Source organism: Pelodiscus sinensis, chromosome 12 (assembly GCF_049634645.1).
Source record: "Pelodiscus sinensis isolate JC-2024 chromosome 12, ASM4963464v1, whole genome shotgun sequence".
Classification (NCBI taxonomy): domain Eukaryota; kingdom Metazoa; phylum Chordata; order Testudines; family Trionychidae; genus Pelodiscus; species Pelodiscus sinensis.
This window is the reverse complement of record NC_134722.1, coordinates 43,177,078-43,200,607: the sequence shown is the minus strand read 5'-3', so window position 1 is coordinate 43,200,607 and position 23,530 is coordinate 43,177,078. Positions and strand designations below refer to the sequence as shown.

Below are 23,530 nucleotides of genomic sequence, written 5' to 3'. Positions count from 1 at the left end.
GGGGGTGGAATCTCCATCCCTAGAGGTGTTTAAGTTCTGGCTTGACAAAGTCCTGGCTGGGTTGATTCACTTGGGGCTGGTTCTGCTTTGGGCAGGGGGCTGGACTTGATGACTCCTGAGGTCTCTGCCAGCCCTAGGATTCTTTGGCAGGCCAAATGCACCGCACTTGCAGCTGGGTGATCCAGCCAAAGAGGCAAGCTGTACCGGGCTTGGCAGACAGGTATGTTGCAGTTGCGCCTGCGTGATGAGCTAAGTATGGTCCAAGCATGAGACCATTGGGTTGCTGCCCTGGAGAGCTTAGTCTTCAAGACAAAGAGCTAAAGGATGCGGGAAAGGGAAACCTGTAGCACCATCATGGGCGGGGGGAAGGGGGATGATTAGTAGCTTTGTCTGGATTTTATTGTACATTTTGCATGGACCTCAGCTGTTCTGCCACTGAACCATCATTAGCTGGCTGATTTCTTGTAGGCATCACAGCAGAAGTTGGGCTTGAGCAGGAATTTGCAAGAGACCAGTGATCTGGTGCGCGTGGGCAGGAGAATGCTGAACAGCACGGAGGCAGCCATGGGAGAATGGGACGAACGGCAAGGAGGCTGGCATTTTGAAAGGCAGTGGGCATGGTGCTGCACAGCATGAGGAAGCTGTGTTTGGCCAGCAGGTGGATGGAGATGATCCTGGCAGAGTACAAAGAGAGGCAAGCAAAGCGAGATGCCAAAGAGCCAGGGAGAGGCTCACCTGGGTGTGCTGTGTGGAAGCTGCAAGCCCTGAGATGCCACTGACGTGGAATTGAAGGGAAGGTGGTGCCGTGGTAAGAGGAGGTCAGCTGATGGCAGGGCTCCCTGTCCCCAGCACAGACCCGTGTTGCCAGCAGCCCTGCTCTGAGGCAGCGCACCTCGCTGGACAGGTGCTAACAGCTTCCCTGGTCAGTGTGGATGGGGTTTTACACTGACTGCTCTCCTTTGCTTTGGGTCTGCACCTTGAAACCAGAGAGCCTTTGTCCCGGAGAGCCAAGTGTTTTGGCCACAGACTGTGAAGGGAACACACCAGCCAGGAAGCACATCACTGTCCTCTCCAGCTGGGTCGCTTTCACTCATCTTACAGGCTCACTGCTTTTCCTGCTTCCTTTGGCGCTCAGGCGGAAAGAGCGTCATTAGGTGTCTAGGGCCAGTGAAATCTATGTAAGGCAGCTTGCATCCACCCGACTGTGTCTACATTACAGCGTTGCGTGCGACTGACATGGGCTGGAATTCCACCTCCACAAGAAACAGGTTGATGTAATTAGGGCAATGCAGTGTCCCCAGCGCCGAGCAGTCGGGGCCCAGCTGAGAGCACCCCACGCTGACCCTCTGCTGCCAGTGGGAGCACTCCTGATTAAGACGCGCTCCACTGGCAGAAGGACTGTGTGGACATGAAAAAACACAGCAACGGCAGCAGCGACTGTAAGTCGACCCAATGGCGGTTGAATTAATTGTGCAGCAGATACAAGGCTTAGGCGAAGGATCCCCTAGCAGAGACAATATGAAAAACAGGGGACCCCGCATGTTCTGTACTTACTGATGCAGCAGCTCTTTTATTGTAGTCCCCAGGATTCCCGACTGATGAAGGCTGAACGGCGGCAGAGCAGGTAATAAAAGCAGTCACATACAGGACAGTTGCAGCTGCGTTGAAGATCACTAACTACGGAAAGAAAAAGAGGTTTTATACAAAAGCACCAATCTACTTCCTTTTCTTCCTGAGTCTTGGCTCTGCTCCTAGCTGTAGTATCCCGAGAGTTTTGCAAAGATCTTAGGTTGGACAAGCCCATTCTCAAAGAGATGGGCAAGGCCAGGTTTCCCCACGACTCTACTGAGATTTTGATGACGCTCTCGGAGCTCTGTGTAGCAGCTGGCAGAAGCATAATGCAGCTCCGTTTTGCCTGAGCTGACGAGACTATTATCGTGTTACAGAGTCATACTACAAGCTGGTGACGTTCATGGCTATGCTGCAAACACTATAGGCTCCAACTTGTGGGATTTTTTAGATCCATGGTTGGGGTCTTTTGCTTTGCCTTCTAGCTTTTGAGCCCTTGGAGAGCACATTTTTCACCCTTTTTCCTGAAACCATGAGAGCTAGAAACTCACTTAAAAAAAATCTCAAAATATCCCCATATTTACATGCAAGTTCTTAAAGGGAAAACAAATACTGCAAGAGGTAGCAGCTGCCTGAGCTTTTTACATATGTTTAATCAGATACATTTAAAAATAACTTATTGTTAAACTGGTACCTCTCTGCAGGTAGTAAGCTAACAGATTCTTTCTGTAGTTCTTCTTCCCAGAACACTGGCCCCAAAATGTTTCTAGTCCTTCTGCATGTGAAATGTCTAATACTGCCTGCACTGTCCTCAGACTGAGTTTGCACTCAGACTGAAACAGCGATAAAAAGAGGCAAGCTTCCTCTGGGCATCTCAATTGGATGTCTACTTTTAATTATCAACACTTCAGCTGCTTCACTTCTGATAGCCACACCAGAAACCCCCCTTGTGCATGGGGAAGGACACAGAAGCAGCATTACATTCTGAACAGGCCTATTATGCCTAGGTGTTCTTGTGATGGTCTAAATATCTGAAGTGTGGAGCTTTCCTTGAGCCCGAGGTGTCAGGTGTGTTATGCACAAATCGATTGCTGCATTCAAATGAATCCTTTGCTTGTGCTCAGTGCTGAGTTGCAATAACAAGTAAAGCGTGGCCTATATCCTCATGTCAGAAGTGTCTGAAAACTTGGTTGTAGGGTTAAAGTGATGTTTCTAATCAGGTCTGGATTTTTGCAGGGGGATCTGTGGAATCCCAGACATAATGCAGCTTTCGGGGAGTCTTAAAAGTCCCGTGACTCAGCAGCATACAGAAGAAAACTAAAGAGCTAGTGAAGGGAGAATATTTGTGAACATGACGAATGTCAGGCACAAACAGAGCCACTTTGGAGTAAGTAGTGACTACGCCGGTGGATAACTAACAGGGCAGCGTATCTTTCCCACTTTGGTCATGGAGTGGGTGCAGTAACAAATGGGGTTTGTTAAAAGAAGGAATTCTGGGAACTGCACTGGAAATAAAACCCCCTAATGCTGCCCATGGAATCAGCCTGAGCTTCGAAGACAGGAGCACTCCATGCAGCCTTATATGGGCCAGACTAGTTCGTTCCCAGGCTTTGAGCTAAATGGCCCAGCCCTTTTTGTACTATTGCCTGGACATGTTACTTTTTTATTCTGGGACCCTGTCCTGCATTCCTTGTATCATCAGAACTCCCACGCCAGTTCAATGTGGTTGCGTTTAGGCACCTCCCATGGGCGCTCAGCCAAAACCGACTGGGGTGGAATTTCTGCTTCTTCCCACTGGGACACCCAAAGACCTGGCTATGGGGGAGTCACCTTCCTACCCACGCCTACTGGCTGAGTTCAGAGTTCCCCGTGGCCATGCCCCCTGCTCTGCTATTCTGTTGCCCTGGGGTCTGCCTCTCTCCTTTGGGTAGCAGGTGGCTGCTTTGCAGAGCAGGCTCTGATGCCTCCCCTGTCATTCCCAGCTTGGTGGCTCTTGGTAGTAGCCATACAGGGCCTGACCCCCACCTGCTCTGAGCAGTGTAATCGGGCTGTGGGGAGTGGAGCTGGACTGGACTCAGATGTTTTGTGATCTAGGCTCCCTTCTAGGGTTGCCAGATGGTTTAACTAAAAATACTGAACACCACCCCTCCATCCCCCACCCCAAAAAACCCACTGGGGAAAAAATTCTGTTAAGCAATAAAAATAAAACAGAATGGCCCCTTTAAGAAAAGCTTTTTGCCAGCTGCCATCTTGTTTTCCTGATCAAGCCAGAAGAAGGCTTCCCTGCAGAACCAGGTAAGCGGGTGGTCCGGGGGGCTCAGAAGGGGGGCCCAAGGGCTAGGCCCGGTTGCTGAGTGTGTGTAGGGTTGCCAGGTGTCCGGTATTTTCGCCTCCTGTCTGGTGAAAAAATTCAGAAAATACCGGACACCTGGCAACCCTACTCCCTTCTATGGGCAGGGAGCACTGGTAAGAGCCAAGCTATATGCAGAGCTCTTCTTCAGGTCTGAGAGCAGGGCTTGGCTTAGTGTTGCACCAGCAGCTCTTTAGCAAAGGTGCTTGGATGTAGGGTTGCCAGGGGTCTGGAACTGAGCCGGACAATCCGGTATTTTTGCCTCCTGTCCAGTAAAAAAATTCAGAAAATACCGGACACCTAAAATATCTGGTATTTCCTGATTCCTTCCCGCCCAGGAGGTGAAAACCCCAGGTGCTTACCAGGTTCCGCAGGGGAGATGTCTGGCTCAGCGTAGGGAGGCAAAATGGTGGGCAGCCGCTGGCAGCTTGTTAGGGCCAAAAAGCCTCAGAAGCAAAGCATTTCTTAAAGACGCCATGCCGAGCTTTTTCATAGAATCATAGGACTGGAAGGGACCTCGAGAAGTCATCGAGTTCAGCCCCCCGCCCTCAAGGCAGGACCAAGCTCCGTCTACACCATCCCTGACAGATGTCTATCTAACCTGTTCTTAAATATCTCCAGAGAGGGAGATTCCACCACCCTCAACAAATTTTGTCTCCCCCTTTTTTTTAATCTCAACAGAATTTTTCCCCGGTGTTTTTTTTTTGGGGGGGGGAGTTGTATTTTTTGTTAAACCATCTGGCAACCCTATGTATGGAATTGTCAGCCCCCTAAGATCATTTGACACGGAATGATTTCCCCTGTGAAATACACCAGGCATCCCCAGCGACACGGGCTTACCACAAGAGGCCAAGGGATCATGTAGAGCTTCATCTGCAGCTGCAGTAGATACGTCACAAACAGAATGACTGTTACCAGCCAGAAGAAGATGGCTACAAACATCACCCAGCCGAATGCTGGAATGTTTTGGTAGGCCGTACTTGCGATGAGCGCCCACACCAGCAAGCCAAATGCCTGAGGAACAGAAAGGAAAACATGATCAATGCAAAGGAAACAAAGAAATCTTTATAAGTCTTCCCTCAGGGACATTTGCCATTGATGTCAATGAGAGCAGGGTCCAGCCCTCCCTTAATGAACTTTATCAAATGTATTGTTTTTAAGCACTTTTGGTTTCTTTTCTAGATACATGTCTCTGGAATGTCAAGCCTACGCTTTCCCCAGTTTTGCTGGAGAACTTTTCCCAGACCTCAGAATATGGCTTGTTAGCTTTCTTACTTGATGGGGTGGGGATGCCTTCTCTTTAGCAAAGAGATCTGTCTCCCAACTGTTTGCTTAGGCATTTGAGTTAAATGGTGTGTTAACAAAAAAGAACTGAGACCGATAAGCCTGACTGTAAATCTCTTTCCCTCTTGATTAATCGGGTTTAATTGCCTGGTAGCTGTGAAGCTATAACCCTACAAGCAGTTCATAGCATTTTTCAGGAAGACTTTCAATTTCTAATGTAAAAGAAACCCCAAAACCCCCAAAAAACAAAAACAAGAAACACCCTTTTTGAGTCCTTATTCAAATAGCACAAAGACTGGTACAATGGTACAAACGCACAACTGTATCCCCCTTTACAGGTTGCCATTCACATCTGCCATCTCTTGGCAGTCCTTTAGGGAGGACGGCACCTCCCGTGATGTGTTTTGGGTTGATGAGACCCCAGGGAAGCTGGATGCATGGTCATTGTGTGACACGCCCCGTAATGGGCACAGCACTTTCCCAGGCCTCTTCCCTGCTTTGGTTCCTCACAATCGTTTATAGACACTGGCAGTGATTACTGCACTGCTGGGGGGTTGGCTGGGTTTTTCTAATGGAACGAGCGTCCTCCATCCGGGTAAGGCTGGCCTTGCTTTTTTCTGTCAGGGCCCTGAGATTCCGGGGGGAGAGGGGGAATTATTGATTGCTGTTACTCATCAGAATAATTACTAGTAACAATGGCTGATATTGACATAGCACTTCCTAGCCAGGGATCTCAGCCCACCCGCTCCTCACTAGGCCCAGGTAACATGCCCTATCTGCTCTTGCTTCCCTTTTCAAGCAGTCCCTCTACTCTGCCCTGGTTCTGTTTCCCCCAGTCTAACCCCCACCATCCTAGGGCCTAGAACACTGCCCCTCCCTTCATCCACCCTCTCTCCTCCAAATTCCTCCCTAAAACCAGCTGCTGCTCAGCAGTCCCATCCTGCGTTTTGGTCTTATCTGGAGGGATCCTGCCTCCTCCCTCCCATGACCTGTTGTCTTGTGTGTGGCTTGTCTGACGTGGCTTGGACACTCCTTGTGAGCAGGGTGTGTGTCCTACGCTAAAGAACTGTAAACACAGGGAGCAATGGAATGCGGAAACGGGTTAGCCAAAGGCCCTGCAGGAATAGCCTCTGAAGAGCCAGGGACTTCCTGGAAAGTCTTGCACAGTAATCGGTGGGGAGCACTACTATGAGGAAGAAAAGGCTGGAAAGACTATGGAGCCATGGGCTGTGGAAGGAAAGGGGGGGGAAGGGAGGGGTGAGTGCCCCACACTAGCCCTGCAAGACCGTAGGCCCAATCTGTTAATTATGCTGCAAACTGGGGAGCTTTAGGCCAGAGGCTGCTGGTTGGAGAGAGGTTCCTGAGCGCAAGGAGAGGCAGGGAGCCAGGGGCCTACACAGGGCTGCTGAGAAAGGAAGCTTGGGGGTTTCAGGGAGCCAGTCCCCCGCTGTTCCTGGGAGGAGAGTTTGCTGCTGGTGCCCACACAGAGAGAAAGGGACCCAGTGTGCCAGATTCAGTCCAGGGAAGGAGCTGTGCAAGCAGAGGGAGGAATCCCTGAGGGTCCCCGGACTGGAACCTGGAGGTAGGCCAGCCTCGGGGGGGCGGGATAGACCAGAGGCAGTGCAAGGGAACTGCCGGGGACTGGCCCCCCAAAGGAGAACACAGCGTGAGCGAGCTGGAGGGCTCTGTCACAGAGAAGATGTGGAGCGTCCTGGAGCGAGAGGGGAGCTGCAGCCCAGAGAGTGAGACAGAGGACTGGCCTGCTAACGCCGGGCGGGGGCCTGCACCTTGAGAGCTAATCCTAGTGACCAGGAGCAGTGCCAGACCCCCAGACAAACCATCCTGAACACGGGCCTCCCCACAGTAAGGGAGCTGGCCAGGATCATCCCCCCAGGGCAGAGAGGGCTGAGATCTGCCTCCGTACCGGCTGAACTAGGGATCTGCCTAGGGCAATGGAAACCATGGTTGGGTATGTCAGCACTAGGCACGGCTGCCAGGCTTGGGCCACGTCACAGGCATTGCCGGCGGCACTTGCCCCAGACCTGCCTTGATGAGTAATAAGCAGGAACAGGCAATACATACGCCAACGCCCATGGTGATAAGAGAACCATGGGAAGCTGGGGGAGGGGGCAGTTTAAAGCGTGGGCCCAGGCTAAGGAGATTATCCACTGCCCTTGGCATCAGGAGACCACAGTCCTTCTCCCATCTGTGCCACTGACTGCATGATACAGACCAGTCACTTCCACTGCTCCGTGCCTCAGTTTCCCCTTCTGTCAATAGTGCTAGTAGTGCTTAGCCAGGCTGAGGTCTATGGGTGCCGAGTGCTCAGAATTAGTTTAATTTGACTGTCCGTGGGGAGAGAATTCCAAACGCCCTGTCTTCCCACCAGCTCGGCTTTTATATCTTGGGGAAGGCAGCAGCTGAGCTCAGTGACCGGTCACAGGGCAGGAGAATTTAGCTGTTTTATTTAGAGCTTTACGTACTACAGTAGCACAACACCTTGCACCATTTTGAAATGACCCTCCTGAGACATGGGTAAATACAGTCACCAAGCGACGTAAGGCAGGTAGAACACAAAGGGGCTATACCTGTCGGCCAAATATTAGTCACACTAATTACTCACTGAATAATAAAGCAAACAGAGAAGAATTGGGACAAGGGAAAAATAAAAGCTGGACAGAAGAAGTTAAGAAGGGATGAGTATAATAAACACCGCAGAGAGGAGCCCTTCATGCAGAGGCAACAGCTGTTCAATAGCTCATAACCTGGACACACCTGCTGACCAGCTGTTTCACATCTGAACCATGCTTTCACTTTCCAATGAGTTGTAATTCTGTCTGCAGCCGCCATACTTCCTGGGCTGTATTTCTGGCTCTGCCACCCACCTGGTGAGTGACCTGGGGTGAGTCATGTTGCCCCTCTGTGCCTCAGTTTCCCTTTTCACTTTTTATTAAGAGTGCAACCTCTTAGAGACAGGGACCATCTCATCTATGCCCAGCACCTTGCACTCTTATTCTTTGTACTACCACCGTGCCTAAGAGCCCTAATCAGTGACCAAGACACCATTATGTCAGGTACTGCACAAGCAGAACAAAACCGATGGATTCTCTAGGCATCCCCGCAAAACAAATACTCCCTGATCTAGCAACTTCTGTGGTCCAGCATGGACCACAGCCATTCCTGGACACAGAGCCCAGGAAGAGGATGGTCTGGCGGCAAGGCAGGAGCGCCATAATGGGCGCTGGTGACACAGCCGGGAGCCCAAAGTGTGTGTGTGGAGAGGGGAGATGGATGGGTGGCATCACAGGAAGTTCTCGCCCCAGCGGAGCTCCCTGGGATCCCGTGGCCAGGGAGCTCTAGTCTGGCCACACGCCGTGGACCTCTGGCAGCCAGGGCGCTCTGGCCCCGTTCCTGGCTGTGGAATTTCAACCATGTTCTGGCTCCAGAGGCCAGGGAACTCCAGCCCCAGTGACAGCCAGGGAGCTCTGGCCTGGGCCACAGAGCTCCAGCCCCATCCCTCCGCCCCGGCTGCAGAGCTCTGGAGCCAGCCGGCTGTGGAGCTCTGCCCTGACTGCACAGCTCTGGCCCAGGCAGCAGCAGGGCCGGGGAGAGCCCCAGGGGGCTGAGGCAGCAGTGGGGGCAGGCTGACCCCTAGCCTGGTGGCAGCACGGCCACGAGGGGAGGGACCTTTCCTGGTCTGGCAAAGCCCCTCATTTGGGGGCTGTTAGGTCCCAAGGGTCCAGGACCAGCGAGGTCCAACCCATAACAGCTCCTGCTTGCCCGTGTTTGCCAGGCTTGGGGAGCACTCGTGCATCCAGCTCAGAGTATAAACAGCTGTTGTGCGCTGACACTCTCCTGTGTTACTGGTCACTAGAGCCCTGCAGGTCTGACCGTTCCGTCCTGCTGCTGCTAATCGAACAGTCCCCGGTGGGATGGTGAACTGTTCTGCACCACTGATGTCAATGCAACTGGGAGGAGGGTGGCCAACTTTCCAAATTTAAGGAAATTGAGTGCCCCTGCTCCACCTCCTCCCCTGAAGCCCTGCCTCTACTCCTCCCGCAAGGCCCCACCCTCTGCTCATTCCTCTTCCCCTCCCCCACTCTGCGCCCAGCCCATGGACTGCCCCACACTCCCCACCGCACAGGTACCTGTGGGGCGAGGCTCTCTCCTCCCACTGCCCCTGCTCCCCAGCATGCTCAGTGCCTGTCTCTGGTACTCGGGCCGGGCAGGGCGGGGCAGGGCAGGGCGAGGGGGAGGGCAGCCAGATGCCACTTTCTCAGGTAGCCCAGCTGCCGTACTGGGCTCTCACGCTGACCCAGAGCAAAGCAGCCGTTGGGAGAAGCGGGTGGTCCCCAGTACTCCCTGCAAGCTGTGTGCTTGGGAGAGAGAGAAGAGATTCAAACCCCACCCTGCTGGTTAGCAGATTGCCCACAGCGTGGGTTTCTATTGATGGTGCACATCTGCATATGCCTTGGTGCACATAACAAAATTGATTCTGCACACAGATGGAAAAATTAGAGAGACCATTAAGAGGTCCCATCCCTTCTGCACATGTATCCAGCACACTCAGCCTGTCACCCTGGCATCCTGGCTTAAGCAGGGAGCAGAAGGGTCACGTGACAGCCCAACTGCCCAGCCAGCCTGGCAGTTGCCTGCACAAGGGAGAGCCTGGCTGTAGGAAGTGGCGGAGACAGCAGTGGGAGGAGGACAAAGCACCTCTCCCCACCCCAGCAGGGCCATCTGGCCCTGCATGTCCCCCCTACATGTCGCCCCTGCTTCTGCAGGTGGCTGCTGGGCTTTTGGGGTCCGGTTGCTGTTTCTAATTGGTAGGGTTGCTAGATGGTTGAACCAAAAATACCGAACATGGCCCCCCTCAAAAAAAACCCACCAGGGAAAAAATTCTGTTGAGGAAAAAAAAAGCAATGAGGGGAGAAGACCAAAGTTGTTGAACAAAAAAAAAAAAAAGGACACCAAGACTTATTAAGCAATAAATAAATAAATAAATAAATAAAACAGCATTAAGACAGCATGGCCCCTTTCAGAGTGCAGTTAGAATAGGGGTAGGACCAGGGGAGCGGTTGAGCACTAAGACCCAGGGGAGGCACTGCTACCCCTTGGTCTTTAGGCTTTTTGCCGGTGGCCATTTTGTGTTCTTGTTCAAGCCAGAACTTAGCTTCCCTGCGGAACCAGGTAAGCATGGAGTGCGGGGGCCGGGGGTGTCGGGGCCCAGGGAGGCTTGGGCCTGGGCGCTATGGTTGCCTGGTATCCGGTATTTTCACCTCCTGGATGGGGAAAAAAAATCAGAAAATACCGGACATTTTGGCTACGTCTAGACTGGCATGATTTTCCGGAAATGCTTTTAACGGAAAACTTTTCCGTTAAAAGCATTTTCGGAACAGAGTGTCTAGATTGGCACGGACGCTTTTCCTCAAAAGCACTTTTTGCAGAAAAGCGTCTGTGGCCAATCTAGACGCACTTTTCTGCAAAAAAGCCCCGATCGCCATTTTCGTGAGTGGGGCTTTTTTGCACAAAACAAATCTGTGCTGTCTACACTGGCCCTCTTGCGCAAAAGTTTTGTGCAAAAGGGACTTTTGCCCGAACGGGAGCAGCATAGTATTTCTGCAAAAGGCACTGATTTCTTACAGGAGGAAGTCAGTGCTTTTGCGGAAATTCAAGCAGCCAGTGTAGACAGCTGGCAAGTTTTTCCGGAAAAGCGGCTGATTTTCCGGAAAAACTGGCCAGTCTAGACACAGCCTTTAGGTGTCCGGTATTTTCTGATTTTTTTTTTTTTTACTGGACAGGAGGCGAAAATGCTCGATTGTCCGGGTGAATACCGGACTCCTGGCAACTCTACTGATCAGACACTGCCAAGTGCCATTTTCAGCCGGATTTTCCAGTCAAAATCCAGACACCTGGGAGCCAGGTCAGTTCCTCTCACTACTTGCTGGGAGACTTGTTAGCACAGAGGAGCCCAAAGCGCAGATCTGAACTCTCCTAAACTTTAGGCTGGCTCGGGCCTGCACCCGAACTTCGCAACTCAGGCCCCGTTGTTATTACAGCGATGCTGGGTTGGCCATGCCCCAGCGTCACTGGGGAACATCTCGGGGCACCCACCAAAGCCTCAGCAATGTCTGTGTATTTGCCTCCAGAGCTCCTGTGTGCACATTGGGACTGAGCAATGCGCTGCCACCCAGCTCCCAGGCCAGCCACCTGTTCCCAGCTGTTTCCATGGTTATCCCTGTGCCAGCGAACACTGCGCCTGCCCTGCCAGGAAACACAATCCCTCTCTGGGGACTCAGGTCCCATTGTCTCCCCTCCTCCTGGGGGCAGCCTGGGAGCACATCATCTGTGTCCTGCTCCTTTGTCCAAGTCAGCTCAGCCTCTGCCGCTTCTCGGAAGAGGAGCGAGCCCCCGGCCTTCAAGAGTGCTGCCAGAGGGGAGAAGCTGCCTGCTTACTGCTCTGCCCCCGTATTCATGCACACGTCCGTACAGGTGCACACCTATGTGTGCGTGCTCAAGTGTGCACAGCCCAGGCAGGCACACTTATTATATGTGCACAAGCATTCCCTCTCCCCACAGCGCATGGCTCAGCCGGCCTGGGAATTGTTTCTGAGAGCAGGGGACCCAAAGAGCTGAGGGTGGGGAGCAGTAAAGTTGCAGGGCCTCTCTTCTCCTTCCCCTCCTTGCAGGGGGCTCTTTGCCAGACGTGGCTAGTGGAGACCAGGACGCGCTAGCCGGGAAAAGGTACAAGCAGCTTCTCCCCCGGCCAGCAGCTAGAGGTGGGAGCGGAGCCTGATGTTTATCGCCAGAGCTGATCATGCAGATGGTGCCCCAAAGCAAAATGGTGGCTGCTCCATGCAGCTCCCTCCCAGCAGTGGCTGGCCACTGGGCGTCCAGCCTGGCCAGTGTCCCCAGACCGCTCCGTGGCAGCAAGGGAGGCCAGCCCTGCAGGACTGCCTGAAGGCTCCAGGAATGGAAGATTAACTTGCCTCCTGGAATATTTCTATCCAAAACTGGCAACCCTCAGAGCAGCACCTTCCGGCCCCTTCACTTCAACGGCTGCCTGCTGCTCACTGGCCAATGTATCGGGGCAGCCGACTCGTCTCCCCAGCCGTGATGGCAGCGGAACTGCCCGTCCATGGAGCAATGCTCCTGAGCCCCCCAGGCCAGCTGCGACCTCAGCAACAAAACCCCAGCGTGTACATTGCCATACCCCCGTCTGGTACCCTGGATGCTCAGGAGCAGCATGAGCCCCGTCCGCTAGCCAGTTACCAGAGACCAAACACACGTGGGAGCCGTCTGGTCCAGAGCGGCCCTGGACCCCAACCACAGCTCAGCTGGGAGGTGTTTATAGTCCACGCTTGTTGAGGGATCAAACTCCTGGGGAATTTCTTCTGTTGATTTAATTCTCCCCTGCACCCAGGACCTCCAGGCACAATCTCCCATTGCCCACAACCCTTTGGCCCACGCCACGGTTGGGTGGTTGTTTTTCCCCGGTCAGAAAAGAGCAGATTGGCTCCTCTTCCTGCTGCCCATTCTTACACCCAAGCATCCGACTTTGCTAGAGGCTTTGGACCTACTTATGCAACTGGGTTACGTGCAGTGTTGGTGCCGCCGTGCCAGCTGAGGGCAGGAGAGCGACGCGGTGGGTGAGCTGAGCGCTATTCCACCACCAGAAACTGGTCCATTGTAAGACGTGACCTCCCCCACCTTGCGTCTGTCTTTTGGCTGACATTAAAAGCCCTGGGTTGCCGAGCAATTCCCCTACCCCATGCGGTGAGTGATGATTTAACACAAGCTCTGCGCAGGGCAGTGCGAGCAAACTCCTGATAAAGCAGCTGCCTAGGCCACGCAACACTAACTGGAGCTTTCACTGCAGTGATGAGACGCTCCACTAGGCCTGTGCTACCTCCAGATGCGCCGGGCAATTTCAGCGCTGTCAGAAGAAGTTCTTTCTTGAGCCCTGTTAAAGTCCTGGTCTTCACAACATCCTTTGGCAACATCATTCTGGAAACAGGCCTGAGCAGCAAAATTTGGACCATTTTGAGGCACTTGGTAGAGAGGTAAGTGATCAGGAATAGTCAGCATGGATTCACCAAGGGCAAGTTGTGCCTGACCAACCTGATTAGCTTCTATGACGAGGTAACTGGCTCTGTGGACATGGGAAAGTCAGTGGATGTGATATACCTTTAGCAAAGCTTTTGATATGGTCTCCCACATAATTCTTGCCAGCAAGTTAAGGATTGGATACATGGACTGTAAGGTGGATAGAAAGCTGGCTAGACTGTCAGGCCCAACGGGTTGTGATCAAATGCTCGATATCTGGTTGGTGGCCGGTTTCAAGCAGGGTGCCCCAAAGATTGGTTCTGGGGCTGGTTTTGTTCAACATCTTTATTAATCACCTGGATGAGGGGATGGATTGCACTCCTCAACAAGGACAAGTGCAGAGTCCTGCACTTGGGACGGAAGAATCCCAAGCATAGTTACAAGCTGAGGACCAACCAGCTAAGTAGTAGTTCTGCAGAAAAGGACCTGGGGGTTACAGTGGATGAGAAGCTGGATAGGAGTCAACAGTGTGCCCTTGTAGCCAAGAAGGCTAATGGCGTATTAGGTTGCATTAAGAGGAGCATTGCCAGCAGATCCAGAGATGTCATTATTCCCCTTTTTTCGGCATTGGTGAGGCCACATCTGGAATATTGTGTCCAGTTCTGGGCCCCCCACTACAAAAAGGATGCGGACGCATTGGAGAGGGTCCAGTGGAGGGCAACCAAAATGATTAGGGGGCTGGAGCATATGACCTACGAGGAGAGGCTGAGGGAGTTGGGTCTGTTTAGTCTGGAGAAGCGAAGAGTGAGGGGGGACTTGATAGCAGCCTTCAACTTCCTAAAGGGAGGTTCCAAAGAGGCTGGAGAAAGGCTGTTCTCAGTAGTGACAGATGGCAGAACAAGGAGCAATGGTGTCAAGTTGTGGTGGGAGAGGTCCAGGTTGGATATTAGGAAAAACTATTTCACTAGGAGGGTAGTGAAGCATTGGAATGGGTTACCTAGGGAGGTAGTGGAATCTCCATCTCTGGAGGTGTTTAAGTCCCGGCTTGACAAAGCCCTGGCTGGGTTGATTTAGATGGGATTGGTCCTGCCAAGAGCGGGGGGCTGGACTTGACGACCTTCTGATGTCTCGTCCAGTTCTATGATTCTATCATAAGGGGATGGTTTGAGAACATGATCTTGGTAACTAAATGACCATTCATTATCAGTGGTAAATAGGCCAATGGAGGGATGATAGGAGTTACTATAGAGAACTTTCTGGGTGTCTGGCTGGTGAGTCTTTCCCACATGCTCAGGGTTTAGCTGATCGCCATATTTGGAGTCAGGAAGGAATTTTCCTCCAGGGTAGATTGGCAGAGGCCCTGGAGGTTTTTCGCCTTCCTCTGTAGCATGGGGCACAGATCACAGCTGGAGGAGTCTCTGCATCTTGGGGCCTTCAAAGTATTTGAAGGCTTCAATATCTGAGACATAGGTGAGAGGATTATTCTGGGAGGGGTGGGTGAGATTCTGTGGCCTGCACTGTGCAGGGGGTCAGACTAGATGATCATAATGGTCCCTTCTGACCTTAAAGTCTATGAGTCTATGAGTCTCTAAGCTAGGGGGAGAGGTAGATACATTGGAGGGCAGGGATAGTGTCTACAGTGACCTAGACAGATTAGAGGATTGGGCCAAAAGAAATCTGATGAGGTTCACCAAGGACAAGTGCAGAGTCCTGCACTTGGGACGGAAGAATCCCAAGCATTGTTACAGGCTGGGGACCAATTGGCTAAGTAGTAGTTCTGCAGAAAAGGACCTCGGGGTTACAGTGGATGAGAAGCTGGATATGAGTCAACAGGGCGCCCTTGTAGCCAAGAAGGCTAATGGCATATTAGGTTGCATTAGGAGGGGCATTTCCAGTGGATCTAGAGAAGTGATTATTCCCCTTCATTCGGAACTGGTGAGGCCACATCTGGAGTACTGTGTCCAGTTCTGGGTCCCCCATTACAGAAAAGATGTGGATACAGTGAAGAGTGTCCAGCAGAGGGCAACAAAAATGATTAGGCAGCTGGAGCACATGACCTACGAGGAGAGGCTGAGGGATTTGGGCTGCAAAAGTGAAGAGTGAGGGAGGATTTGATAGCAGCCTTCAGCTTCCTGAAGGGAGCTTCCGAAGACGATGTAGAGAGGCTGTTCTCAATAGCAACAGATGGCAGAACAAGGAGCAATGGTCTCAAGTTGTAGTGGGGGAGGTCTCAGTTGGATATTAGGAAAAACTATTTCCCTTGGAGGGTGGTGAAGCATTGGAATTGGTTACCTAGGGAAGTAGTGGAGTCACCATCCCTAGAGGTTTTTAAGTCCCAGCTTGACAAAGCCCTGGCTGGGTTGATTTATTTGGGATTGGTCCTGCTTGGGGCAGGGGGCTGGACTCAATGACTGCTGAGGCCTCTGCCAGCCCTAGGATTCTATGACCAGAGCATTCCCAAAGTTCGAGCACAATTGGATCCTGGGTTTTGGATCAGCCCATATTAGAGGCTGCAGAGCACAAATTCACATGGGAATGTCCCTATAGGGCCCAGGGTCCTGACTGAGACTCGGCTCTGGTTGTGAGATAAATGGGCATGAGGGATGACTATGAATCCATTAAGCCTCCATTGTCATAGAGCAGAATGATCCTCTGAAAGCAGCTGGCTGTGGCCCTGATATACCCCCATGGACTCTTGGTAAGTCTTCATTGCTCATTGTTGAGAAAGTACTGCTATGACACACAAGTCATTGTCTTTCTAGAGAACAAAGGACCTAGTTCCAAGAGTCTCTGTTCCTGCCTCAGTCTGGACAATGCCTCCTTTTTCCCAGCACTTGTGATTGCAAATACGCATTAGAAACAACTGCTAACAAGGCGCTCAGAGAGCAGAAGACAGTACAGAACAGTGGCCTTGCTGCATGTTAGCTCCACCTCTAACCTACCTTCTTCACAGCAGCTCAGCACCATGCCCCCCCCCCCCCCCATGGCTGCTACCTTTTAAGCATTGGCCACTGGGACCAAGCTGCAACGCCAGGTTGTCACACTTGTGTTGCAGCATCTTGGCACAGTGCCAATGTGATGTCACTGTAGAATGATGTTTCCTGGGCCCCAAAAATGGTTTGGGGACCTGATACTCTAAAACATGTGGGAGGAAATGGCATGGAAAAACCAGGGCATGAAGCAAGTGCCTGATGTGACAGAAGAGCACCAGGATGGGGCATGCTTACTGGCTGTTTGCATGCACGGTTTCTGTTTGCACACACAAAGCAGACATGCAGTTGCACGCACACTTTTGCATGCACAGTTCTCTGGACATATGTTAGAAAATCGGGCCGTTTATGCTTCTGGAAACCTAGATTTAAATCATCCCCCATGTATACTGGACTGCTGCCACATGGCGATGTGCTCCCTGCTATTGTTTGAACAGCACCAGCATTTCATCGCAATCTCAAAACTCAGTTCCAATTTACCTCAGCAGCATGGGGTGGGATAAGTGGTGTGATAGGAGATTGACAGGGAAACCCAAGAGAGGTGGGCAAACCTAATCCCCTAAGGCAGCACTGAAGCAATGCCCTGGCTGGTGTGAAGGGCTCTATGCTACTGAAGACTGGGTCTTGTGAATGAGATAAGGCCTGAGTTCTCTAACCACCTGTGCTGATTAAAAGACCACATGGCTTTTTTATTATTATTATAATGGGGCTACTGGGAATGACAACAGAAACACTCTGATATGATTAAAGACCTAGCCAACTTCCAGTTTACCTAATTTCTTTTTGCCCATTTAAAATTCCTCCTCTCATATCAATTGAATAACTACTGCTTCTTTATTTCCTATGCTAAACTACTGTGTAGAATTACTGAATACTACTACACATTAGGAATGTGAATGGTTAACCCGTAAGGATCACCCAGTTAGGTGAGGCTCACCGGTTATAGTTAACTCGTGGGCCAGTGAAATTCCTTGCCTGTAGCAGGTCCAGCCCAGCCACAGCAGCCCCCATTGAATTGGTTAACTGATTAAATTTAATATTTAACCAGTTAACTGATTAACCAAGATTTTACATCCCTAGTGCACGTCTGCCACATTCCAGCCCAGAGGTGGCTGCATTTTGTTGGTGAGTAAATAGTTCCTATATGGGACCTGCAAAGCACTTTGTAATCCTTCTGTCTGAAAAGATCCTGAGAAATCAAGGCAGCTCCAGTTCCCTCTGTATTCCAGACCCCTTCTCAGTCTGGTTTCATTGGATCTATGCCTGAACGAGATTTTGGTGTCATTGTGGATAGTTCCCTGAAAACATCCACTCACTGTGCAGCGACAGTCAAAAGAAGCCTAACAATGTTGGGAATCATTAGGGGAAGGATAGATAGATAGACAGAAAATATCATATTGCCTCTATAGAAATCCATGGTACACCCACAATCTGAATACTCTGTGCAGATTTGGGCACCCCACCTCAAAACAGCTACATTCAAATTGGAAAAGGATCAGAAAAAGGCAGTAAAAATTCTAATTGGAATTCTGTATGAAACGTGATTTAAAAGACTGACACCTTTCAGCTTGGAAAAGAAACAACTAAGGGGGGATTTGATGGAGGTTTATACAATCACGACTGGTGCAGTGAAAGTAAATAAGGGTATGTCTACACTACCCTCCTATTTCGAACTAGGAGGGTAATGTAGGCATACCGCAATTGCAAATGAAGCCCGGGATTTGAATTGCCCGGGCTTCATTTGCATAAACCAGGCGCCGCCATTTTTAAATCCCGGCTGGTTCGAACCCCGTGCCGCGCGGCTACACGCGGCACAAACTAGGTAGTTCAAACTAGGCTTCCTAGTTCGAACTACCATTACTCCTCATGGAACTCCTCGGGGTTTGAACCAGCCGGGATTTAAAAATGGCGGCGCCCGGCTTATGCAAATGAAGCCCGGGAAATTCAAATCCCGGGCTTCATTTGCAATTGCGGTATGCCTACATTACCCCGCTAGTTTGAAATAGCGGGGTAGTGTAGACATACCCTAAGGAAGTGCTATTTATTCCTTCTCTTAACAGAAACAATAGGGCTCACCAAATGAAATTAATAGGCAGGTTTAAAAAAACCAAAGGAAGTATTTCTTCATATAACATACGGTCAACCTGTGGAACTCCTTTCCAGAGGATTTTGTGAAGATCTAGACTATAAGAGGGTTCAAAAAAGAACTAGATCAATCCACAGATGTTGAGTCCATCAATGGCTATTATGGGCAGGGATGGTGTCTCTAGCCTCTGTTTGCCAGGAGCGTGGAATGAACAACAGGGGGTGGATCACTTAATGATTCTGTTCTCTTCAATCCTTCTGGGGCACCTGCCATTGCCTGCTGCTGGAAGACGAGATGCTGGTTCAGAAGGACAGGGGGCTTACAAATGAATTTTGTCAGCAGGGTGTGGGCGGTGCTCCAGCGGAAAGAGACCATTTCATTAACTCCACAACTGTAGCTGTTTCCCCACAGTGGGAGAGGGTGAGAGCAAGGTGGTTGCAGCTTAGTCCACTCAGGATGGAAGTGATGCTGAGTAGCAGGAGCAAGCACTGCAGGGGAAGTGGGAGGGCTGGACCCGGGTCTGCTCTTGGAAGTCTATTGCCTTCCTTTCCCCCACACAGCCTAAAGCACTTAGTCCCTCGCTGCTTGGACATCCACTCCTCGGCAGGGTCTGGCCACCCCCTCTAATTGGTTTTGCCTGTCGAAGAACATTCAGAAGTTGCTGTTGAATGTGGCGATTTCATCCCTAGGTGCATATTTCATTACACTTCGGTGGCAGCATATTATACGCTGGCTGCCCATTCACTCCTGTATGCCGTTCAAGTTGCTGGTTTTGACCTTCCAAGCCCTGAATGGCTTAAGGGCCAGCTTAGTAAAATAAAAATCAGCAGCACCTGCTAGTGCCAGGGAACTGGGAAGTAACTAACCAAGTTCTATTTGGAGCTGGGGCATGTATGATGGAATAGACCCTGTGTAGATGGAGCAAGTAATAAGACAATAGTCACATGGCCAAGGAACCATTTTAATGGATGGTTTTTATCCCTACAGTTCCCCCTGGCATTTAAAGAGCTCTAGGCTAACAGATGCTAGGAAATGGAACCAATTCACATAACAGAGTGGGTGCAAAGCCTGTGGGGAAGGGGCACTGGCAGAGGTACTGGAATGAACGGGGGAGTGATATGACCTTTCCTGCCTTGAGGGCGGGGGGCTGGACTCGATGACCTCTTGAGGTCCCTTCCAGTCCTGTGATTCTATGATTCTATGATCTCTAACCACTACAGCCCTCTTTCAAATTAAGAGACACTCACACTTCCTCACACACGGATCTTCCAGAGGTGGCTCTTGATTTGATTCCACATCAGATTGTCTAGGCGGGTGTGGGTTCCCCAACTGGCATGAAGAAATTCCAGGGGAGGCGTGAAACAACTGAGCCTCCCCCCCCATCAAGTTTTTTTGCTGCCTTGTTCAGTTCCTTCCCCCCCCCCCCTTTTTTTTTTGCTCAAGAAGTTTTGCTGCTATTTGGGGGGAGAGGGAATGAGGGTTTTTCAAAAATCAAAAACGGGGGCGTGATGCCAAAAAGTTTGGGAACCACTGGTCTAGGGACTGAGTGTAATTTAGTACCCGTTGGAGGGAGTTTCTTATGCCAACAAGAGTGATCTTCATTGGGTGTTATCAGCATGACATTTCTGTAACACTTTCTTTTATTCCTCATGAGACACTTTTCTTTGGGCTGCTTATCTTTCAGGACAAAATGTACTTGTCATTTGGTTGATATATGGAGCAAACACAATCTTTTGTCTTGTCATATGATGAGACTCTACTTTTTATTAGGGGTCTTTCTTGTTTTGTCTCTAATTTGGTCGCAGTGGCTGGTTCATTATAAAGAGTCCAGTGTCTATTTTGCAGGGGAAGCCAACCAGAGCAATTCTTTTTTCCTCCAGCTTCCACCACATTCCAGCTATAGCTCTTTGCAGGAAAAGACTCCGAACACTGAAATGTGCTTTAAACATGAGACAGCAGCCAGTCTGCTTGGAAGTGCTGTGACCCTTTCTTCTATGCCAAACGGCAATGGTACTTGTCCCCTGCTCTGCAATAGACCACTGTAGTTCATTTTGACTATGCTAGTGACATAACCAGTGTTTCTCAACCATTTTTTATAAAGTACCCCCTTTTAAAAAAAGTATAAGTACCCCCAGTACCTACAATTTTCAAACACACATTTTTTTTCTACCATTGCAACACATTTGTTTAAACAACTTAATCGTAGCCAGGTGGGCGATGAAATTTGTGGGTGTAAAAAGTACAAAAATAATAAAGCACTGTAAAACTTAAAACAAAAATTCAGGTTTCTCCAAATTTCAGTTGTTGACGTACCCCCCCCCCCCCCAGTCTTCTCTCAAGTACCCCAAGGATACTTGTACCACTGGACGAAACAACCTTTCCTGCCTTCCAATCGGAATGCAAAGCGGATGTGGTGCATGACAATAGCAGAGTTTGTAACAGAGTGGATCATCCTGTAACACAATGAAAAATGCTGGGGCCAAGTTTTTCTCTGTTACTGTGTTGCAACTCTGGCCTGGAGCTTGGAATCCTGGTTTTGTTTCCTCTGGCCCTGGTGCAAATCAGCAGTAATTTGCTGGAGTCAGAGGAGTCGCACTAGTGTAAAAGAAGCACCGATTTAGACCAAAATCAGGCCTGCAGTTTTTCTGTGGCATTCAAACATTGCCACTTTGATTTTACTCCAGTGAAACACCACTGAGGTCACAGGACTTACTCCTGATTCACACTGTGAGCTGAGAATCAAGCCATTAAGACTTGTGTAGACTTTTCTCCCACAATTACATGTCCAAGCATAATTTTTGTCAAGCTTTTAAAAATATCATTATTATATTGCTCTCTCATTAGCTATTTTTTAAACCAATAATGCCAAGCCTGGTTAAAGCCCTCACAACTGTACTTCTTGGAGGCCAATACTGTGGAATAGCCCAGTATTTTAAGGCTCAGGGCTTCCCTGAACACCTGGCTTTGATCCTTTCCCTAATGCGATCACGGAGCCCTGTAAGATTCCCCAGTACACAGAAGTGCTCAGAATTTGTGGCATCGGGGTCGCCCCTTTGTCTGAAAGGAGCGCGCTGGCCGAAAGGGCAAATGTTTCGAGTATCAGGGATTCTGGCGGAGGGACGGACAGACAAAAGGGGAATCTGGGTAAAGGGAAATACCGGTAGGTGGAAACCCCCCGGGGCCATAAGTCTGCAGCCCGCGGCGAGGGCCTGTCCGCGAGTGGGGGGCTCCGCTCCAGCGGGGCACAGCGGCTCCCTGGACCCCCCCCCCCGGAAATCAGGGCTGCTGGCCACGGGAGACGCACGATCCTTCCCGATCGAACAGGTGTGGAAGGGGGCAGGGAGGCTCCGGGCGCGAGCCCCAGCCACAGGGGACGGGGCTGCTTACAGCCCGGCCGCGCTGGAGGGGGCCCCGGGGCGCTAGGCGGGGTTGGCCCAAGCTCCAGGGGCTGAGCCCTGCACCCGGGCTCGCTCGCCGGGGGGTCGGGGCAGCCCGAGCCGCTCCGGGTCTCCCCTCGCTCGCTGCCCGGCCCGCGCGCACTCACCAGCTCCGCGGCCATCAGCAGCCCGAGGAAGGAGCGCAGGAAGCGCGGGTCCAGGGCCAGGGAGCCCAGGCCGGGGATGGAGGCGCTGCCGCGGCCGGACGCCCCCGCCGCGGTGCTGGTCTGGGTGCTGACTTTGGCTGGGAACTCGGACATGGTGCCGGGGCCGGGGGAGGCGAGCGGGGCAGCCGGGTCCTCAGGGGCGCTGGGAGCCGCCGGCTCAGGCTCTCTCCATGGTGCCGGCGAGGCAGGGCGCACGGTGCGCGGCGGGGAGGGACCGGGCCGCTTCCAGGGACAGGAGCCAAGCGGCCGCCGCGCCGCGGGCCAAAGCGCCCGGAGTTCAAGGCAATGAGCCCGGGAGCCGCTTCACCCCTGGGCGCCCGCCGGGCCAAGCAGCGCGGGCCCGATCCAGGGCAGGGCGGCCTCTCCGGAGGAAGGGCGGGCTGGGTTTGCGTTGGAAAGAAGGCAATAGGTGAGCCAGCTAGCCAGCCGAATCCGCCTAGTTACACAGTAACCTGCCGTGTCTGCCTGCCGGTCTGTCCAGCCGTCTCTGCCGCTGCGCTCCTGCCCGTGTCATTCCAGTCCTGGCCTGGGCGCTGGTTGTCCGTGTCACAAGTTCCTGTTCTGCCTGCAGGACCTGACAGCAGAGTCCCTCTCCCTTTCCAGCCTGCGGGACCCTTTCCGGAGGCGGACTTGCCCGGCCTACCCCACGATCCGTACAAAATCAGACATCCAAACGTGCCAGGCACCCTATTACTGAAATGGCTGTTGCGTCCGCCTGGTTACCAAATAAATCCGCTGGAATATAAATATGCCCTTTCCTACCAGTGTATAGTATATAGACTCCTCTGAACAAGTATCTAGACTCCTCTGAACAAGTCATTGTACTAACTTTTAATTTGCACTGGTTGCTGTAAAATAGGCAAATGTTTAGATGGGTTGCTGTACCCCTCGAAGATTTCTGCATGCTCTTTACACATGCTCCTGACTGAGACTCATTGGAGGAGGATAAAGGGTCATGAGAAAGCAGGAATCCATATTAAAGCCCAGAGCTGTGGACACTGAGGTGGCTGGGAATTTTGTCATTGACTTCAATGGGCACAGGATCAGGGCCCTAAATACTTGACACTTCAGTGTAGTCAACCTGTGGAACTCCTTGCCAGAGGAGGCTGTGAAGGCTAGGACTATAACAGAGTTTAAAGAGAAGCTAGATAATTTCATGGAGGTTAGGTCCATAAAAGGCTATTAGCCAGGGGATAAAATGGTGTCCTTGGCCTCTGTTTGCCAGTGTTAAGTTGGTTTAAGCAAGATCAGAATGAGGACTGTTTTACAAAGCCCACTAGCACCATGTGGTAGGGTGCAATAGAACCGCATGCTGCAAGTGAGAGAGACAGTTCCAACCAGAGAGAAAAAATCATTTTGTTTCTGCTCCAAGGCATGGGAATATTTAAACACCTCATTCTGCACTGTTTCTTGGAAGCACTGGAAAGTCAAAGCATGTACATTGCAAACTGCTCTCAAAAGACTTCATGCTACTTCCCTGAAAGTCATTGGCAAAATTCCCAGGGGCCTGCCTTCCTATTACCAGGACTGCAGAAAAGTGAGAAAAGGTTTGTTCCAAATGAGCAGTTTTCTGGTGTCAGCAAACACGTCAGTGGCAACCC

General features: G+C 51.3%; 1 protein-coding gene and 1 long non-coding RNA gene across 3 annotated transcripts in view; one reads left to right on the top strand and one right to left on the bottom strand.

Annotated features, from left to right (window-relative positions):
- Window positions 1-23,530, bottom strand: part of PLLP (plasmolipin) — a 35,363-nt gene that overhangs the window by 4,070 nt on the left and 7,763 nt on the right. Inside the window, exons 1-3 of one of the 2 annotated variants that reach the window (XM_075940380.1) lie at window positions 21,870-22,482; window positions 4,760-4,933; window positions 1,555-1,677 (exon numbers count right to left, since the gene is read on the bottom strand). In XM_075940380.1, the coding sequence (XP_075796495.1) occupies window positions 1,555-1,677; window positions 4,760-4,933; window positions 21,870-22,022 (450 nt within the window). In that variant the 5' untranslated portion in view covers window positions 22,023-22,482. Of the gene's footprint in view, window positions 1-1,554; window positions 1,678-4,759; window positions 4,934-21,869; window positions 22,483-23,530 lie in introns of those variants that run through there. The other variant, XM_025186386.2, reaches the window with a different exon arrangement.
- Window positions 8,741-12,338, top strand: LOC142831094 (uncharacterized). The gene is made up of 3 exons (XR_012906763.1): window positions 8,741-10,393; window positions 11,005-11,126; window positions 11,893-12,338. It is a non-coding gene; the product is annotated as an uncharacterized LOC142831094 (long non-coding RNA).